Here is a 5,932-nt window from a genome sequence, read left to right on the forward strand (position 1 = left end):
GGGGGAGGCTCCAGTGCCAAAGTGCAGCGAGTGCAATCCCTTCGCTCCTGGGATCGACACGGAGCTAGCTGAACACCTTTCATGACGGGAGGAAAGCCTGGACTTTGCCTGGGTCCGCTCATCCTGTGTTGCCTTGGCCAGGGGCAAGTTGGGGTTGGGCCTTCCATGGTGCAGTGGAGGAGGACCAAAGTTCCCTGCAAGGAAGTGGGCATTAGTGGAGGGAGGCAGCAGATAGCAAGAGTAAGTCTGGCCCTGCTCCTGGAGCGGCCTAGGGGATCATCGCAAGGCCTTGTGGTCCGAGCCTGGGGATGTGTCTCGGTGAACATCCTCCTGGATGACCCTGCAGAGACGGGCCTGGCTGGTCTAGAGTCCCTTGCGAAGTTGGGGCCCGGCCCCTGGGCCCCAATATTGTGGTAGGTGTTGGTCAAACTGAAAGGCATTGCCTGCTTGTCCCAGACAGTCCCTGCACCTGGGACCCAGATTTGCTCCCACGTTGCTGCCACGGGGTCTCCCAGCGATGCGTGGGAGTTTGACAGGCCCCATTTCTCTGGAGGGAGTGAGTTGCATAGGTCAGGTGCACCAGGGTCTGGGCCTGCTTTCCTGTCTTGCCCACCCCCTACGTCCTCTGCTGAGGGCAGCTTGAGGGCTCACCACTGGACCTGTTCCTCTCCCTTTCTGGGTAAGCGTTTGCCTCTCTGTCGGTCACACTGGCCACCCCCTCTCAGCCCCCTACCACCTGGTCAGCCTCCCCCCATCCACCTGCGTGTCTATGCATTGCTGTCACCTGAAGCGGTGGTGTGCTGCCTCATATATCACAGCCACCCTGGAGCATTTCTGTACCCCGTACGTATCGTGACATAGCCCAACGAGTCTGGAGGAACCTCTTCTGTGTCACGGAAGCAACATGTTGGCCAGAGGGCCCGGCACACGAATTTGGAAATCCTAAAATCCCCCGCCTGCGGGGCAGCCTCCTGGTCCCATAAAGAGGTAGGGGAACACTGCACTCCACCAAAGGGAAAAGCAATGCATGAGTGTGGTGCCTGGCCAGGCAATGCATCTCGAGCCTCCAATCCTGCAGTGGCTCTGTGTGGTGTGTGTGTGTGTGTGTGTGTGTGTGTGTGTGTGTGTGTGTGTGTATGTGTAGCTGGTGCTGTCTGACATAGACCGGCAGGGAGTCCACATCACCACTGCCCTGACAGGGAGGGAGACCACATCATTGCCCTCACTGCACACCGTCTGCAGCTTATTGCTTCCCCAAAGTGGTCATGTGGCTTCGTGTAGACCGTGGGGCGTGTCCCTCACTTGGGTCCCAACACTACATCCCCCAACCCCCTGAAACCTCTCGGAGACCCTTGAAATCATGCTGTCTGTGGCACAGGGGGACAGTGTTTTGAGTCAGCGCCCACGCTCATGGCAGCCTGCCGCCTAAGTGAGTGGTAAAGGAAATGGGAGCAGGATGAACAGACATATGGCCAACGAAGGCCTGGGGAGGGTCCCTGTGAGAAGATGGCCGACCATTGTGGGAGGAAGGGGACCGCTGTCTGTGCGGCAGACGCAAGCTCCAGGAATCCCAGGGCTCACGGGCACGGGTCTTTCCTGTGCACTGCCACACACGGGAGGAATGGGCAGCCGATCGTGAGAGGGGGGTGTGTGCTTGCCAGCGTGTCACGTTCCAGGCAACGGGGACAAACGGCAAGAGCGGCGCGCGTGATACGCAGCCTCCCCTAGTGTGGCGTCCTCTCCACGTCACACACCTCTGGTCACCGACCTTCCCTAGCCGGTGCACTGCTAGACTGCTGTCATGACATACATGTCTTCTGGGAGCAAAGATGGACGTAGAGAATATGCAAAGGAGGCTGAGCAGATGGAAAACCAGGGTGCACAGACAGCAGGCGCACAGCTGAAATGCGTCTCCCGGACAGCCAAGGTGACCGCTGAGTGGATTTGTCAGACTAGGGGCACAATGAACAACGGTGGCGGTGTACATGGGAAAAGCGTGGAGGTCCCCCTTTACCCGTGTGTATAGACAGCCGCGTGCCCAGCGCAGCGTGGAATGCAAAGGTCGCTTTCGCATGGCCAGAAGCCAAACAGGGCACCCAGAGCGCACAGAGGGCCGGCTGCAAGCCCCCCGGAGGAGTTGCCCCGCACGGGGCCCACAGCCTTCCTGCCTATGCAACAGACGCGCCCCAGTTTCCTGGTGACCTAGGGGCGGGACCGCCGAAGCCACGCACGCCACCGTCCCTATGATTGGTCCCGAAGGCAGTGAAGCAGCCTGGGCGTGGCTTGGAGCTCCCTCAGCCTCAAAGCCGCAGGCGCACACCTCTCACCACAAAGGCCTCCGAGGCAGCATCGGCATGGCGATAGCCACCGCCGAGGCATCCTGGGTACAGCACCATGCGCATGCGCCCCCTCGACGTTTGGGCTCTGGGAGGAAGGGGGAGCGAGTTGCCAGCCATTGCCCTCAGGGCTCCACTGACTGGGTCTGGGGAGGGGGGCCGTGCTTTCACGTCCCGCTTCGTCGCCGGTAGGAGCCACAGTTGGTGTCTCGGGCCGGGGCCGCATGTTGCGCGACTCGTGTTTCCGAAACACTGGGGACGCCCGGAGGCCCCATGCCGCCTTCGACCGGGAAGGGGGCGGTCGAGAGACGAGGGCCCGTGGGGACACTGGGCCTCCGGCAGCGCCGGAGGTGCCGCAGGCCGAAGGCTTGCAGGCCACAAGCGAACAGCCTGTGCAGGAAGGCCAGGCCCGACCCGAGAGGCAGGTGGGCGGCCCCAGCGAGATATCGGTGCCGCTGGTGCATGACATAATGGCGGTGGAGGCGCTGTGGGGCCTGGTGGAGGAGGAGGTTGAGGTGCCGGCCGCGGAAGAGGACACGCGTGGGGAAGAGGGGCATGACCAGAGGAAGAAGGGGGAGGAGGACGAGGAGCAGGAGCAGGGGAAGGACAAGGTCCAAGTTCACGAGGAGAAGGACCTGAAGGACGAGGGGGAGCAGCAGGAACAGAAGAGCAGAAGGAGGAGGAGGAGGAAGAGGGGGAGAGGCAGCAGGAGTCAAAGATTAGAAGGAGGACGAGCAGCAGAAGCCCAAGCAGAAGGAGGAAGAGCGGAAGGAGGAGGAGTTGGCGGAAATGAAAGGGGAGGAGCAGGAGCACCAGGGTGTACAAGCGGGCGCGGCCGTGGCGGTGGAGGCATCGGCGGCGGCAGTGGCAGGGGAAGGGGACCAGGAGGAGGAGCAGGAGGAGGAAGGGAAGGCGTGGGAGCCATCCAAGGGAGAGCAGAATTGCAAACGGAGGAGGAAGAGGAGCAGGAGAAGGGAGCGCTGGAGGAGCAGCAGCAGGGCGAGGAGGAGGTGGAGGGAAAGGAGGACAAGGAGGAGCGGGAGGAGGAGGAGGAACAGAAGCCGAGTGAGCAGGAAGGCCGATGGGTGGAAGAAGCCCAGGAGCTGCAGGTGAAGCAGCAGAAGAAGGAGCGGGTAGAGTCAGGCCTCCGTCCTTGCCCTTCCCCACTGGAGGCTCTGGAGGCCCTTCAGATAGAGCTACAGCCGGTGAATAAACAAGCCAGCCGGGAGCACGCTCCACTCCAACTCAGGATGTGGCAGAGGCGGCAGCGTCATCTGGAACAGAGAAGTGCCCTTATCCAGGGCATCCGTGGTTTCTGGGCCAAGGCTGTATCCTTCCTGCTGCTGGTGGAGGGTCCAGAGGGGGCTGGGCTTGCGCAAGAGGAAGGAAAGGGAGGTGACATTTAGAGGAACCCAGGACAGGGACTGGAGCTAAGCCGCGCTCCAGTGGCCGGGAACGTGCAAACGTGATCCCATCCGGCGGTCCTGGCTCTGCAATGAGTGTGGGAGGAGGGCAGTGCCGGGGTGGGGGAGGCATGTGTGCTTTACGTCGCACCTGGCACGGAAACAGCGCTGGGAGAGTGGGGAGTGGCGGTGGAGGTCCAGGCCAGGACGGGGAAATGACCGAGGGCTTCTTCCCACACAAAGGCGCGTGGGGGCACGTTTCTGGGTCCCGCTCAGCATCTTGCTGCGGGGAAGGCGATGTGAATGCCCACTGGTCGGCGCGAGACCGGATGTGTGCTGTCTGGCTGTGTGGAAGTAAGCGTCCTCAGTGTCCTCATGAGCACACAAGGCTAGGCGTGGTTGCGGGCGTCTGGGCATGCACAGCCTCCTGTGCGTGTCTAGCAGAGCCCTGCACGATCCTGAGACCCCGTGGGCCTGGACGCAGCCTGTGGGGAGGGCTTGAGACCCTGGGGGAGGACGTCAGTCCCGGGGGGAGGACGCCTGGATGCTGTCCACACGTGTTCTCTGCTTCGAGCTCTCTCATGCCCAGCACCTGAAGGCTCTTTGACCTGCAGCAGTTTGTGAACCACCCTCAGATGTCAGCCCTGATTAGTAAGCCCGATGAAAGCATGCTTCGCCACAGGACCAATTTGAAGGTCGGCCTGGGAGTGGGAGGTGGTGTGGGGGGCTGGCCGTGTGGGGAGGGGAGGTGGTGGGGAGAAGTGACGTGTTCCTTCCTCAGGGGAGGGAGGGTGTCCTGGAAGAAGATTTCACATTTCTGCCCCACTGTACCACGGCAGGTGGAGGAACACAAGTTTCCCAGGGAATGCCGGAAGATCCTGCTGTTTTTTGTCAAGAACTCCTACTTCCAGAATGAAGTCGTTACGAAGGAGTATGTCCTAGGCCTTGCTGGTAAGTGTCCCCTGACTGCATGGGCGGCAGTGGGTGGAGGGTTGAATGTGACTGGTTCTCTGGCGCCGTCTCACATACTCGTCTTCCTGCAGGGTATAGGGCGTCTCATTCCAGTCCCATCCAGTGGCACCCAAGGTACAGACAGGAGGCCTACAGACGCAGGCATGACAACAGCAGCCTCAACTTCTTCAACTGGTTCTCTGACCACAGCTTTGCCGGCTCTAGCAGGATTGCTGAGGTGGTGAGGCCCTGTAACAAGGAAGGGAGGTGATTTTCATGGGTTCCCCCACTGCGTGGGATAGCTACCTGAGGCCTGGCCTGTCTCCCCTACCAGATAATCATAGAGGATCTTTGGCCCAATCCCCTGCCGTATTTCAAGATGAAGGAGGCCCCAGGAGAGAGAACTGAGAGGGAAAGAGGTGAGCAGCCAAGGGTGTGGGCACTGAAATGTGTGCCGTGGGGTCCGTGGCACAATTCTCTTCTGCATGGAGGCACCGAGACTCACAGTGGCACAGGAGGTGACACCAGGTCAAAAGGGCATCGGCCTGAGACGGGGAGTCTTAAGAAGTAACGTGTCAAAGAGCCTTTTCCCTTTGGGGAGCCTGAAGGTGGGAAGGGGGCTAGACAAAAAGAATGAGCAAAGCGGGACAACCAAAGCTGGCTCATCAGATAGCACGGTGACAACTGTCATTCCCGGACCATGAACCCCACCGTCAGGCCTCCTACCACCATCCCACATGTTGTCTGGCTTCGGGAGCCCCTTGTCAGCTTTGGCACAGCTTATCACACCCTCCCATTCTACTTTCCGTTTGGAAACATTCAAGCAACCTTAATCAGGGCCAAGATCAGACTCTCACCTGTCCTGTGTGTGTGTGTGTGTGTGTGTGTGTGTGTGTGTGTGTGTGTGTCTGTGTGTGTGTGTGTGTGTGTGTCTGTGTGTACCCATATATCCCAGGGATATGCACGATCTAGAGAAGAGTATGAAGGAGCATCGCACTTCATCGACCCCAGTGGAAACCCTTCCGATGCTCACCGATGGTCCACAAGATTCTCCTGCCCACGAAATGAGGACAAGGGTGGTGGTGACACGTGGCGCAGGGCGGGGGTCCAATACATTTGAAGAAATATAGAATGGGAGATAAATATCATGAAGCGATTTGTGTGTCTTCCTCTCAGGTACGCTCTGGGGCGTGTCCATGTATACATGCGGCTGTCCAGGGGTGTAAGTGTTCTGTGCCTGCA

General features: G+C 59.9%; 1 protein-coding gene across 1 annotated transcript; it reads left to right on the forward strand.

Moving 5' to 3' along the window:
- Window positions 1-2,560: 2,560 nt before the first annotated feature.
- On the forward strand, window positions 2,561-5,674 carry LOC131503470 (testis-specific Y-encoded protein 3-like). Its single transcript, XM_058714939.1, is given in 7 exon segments — window positions 2,561-2,876; window positions 3,039-3,664; window positions 4,357-4,434; window positions 4,579-4,690; window positions 4,783-4,928; window positions 5,025-5,109; window positions 5,646-5,674. Coding segments are annotated over 7 exon segments (1,392 nt in total).
- The last annotated feature ends 258 nt before the right edge of the window (window positions 5,675-5,932 follow it).

The sequence above is a fragment of the Neofelis nebulosa genome, chromosome Y (genome assembly GCF_028018385.1).
Source record: "Neofelis nebulosa isolate mNeoNeb1 chromosome Y, mNeoNeb1.pri, whole genome shotgun sequence".
NCBI classification, from domain to species: domain Eukaryota; kingdom Metazoa; phylum Chordata; class Mammalia; order Carnivora; family Felidae; genus Neofelis; species Neofelis nebulosa.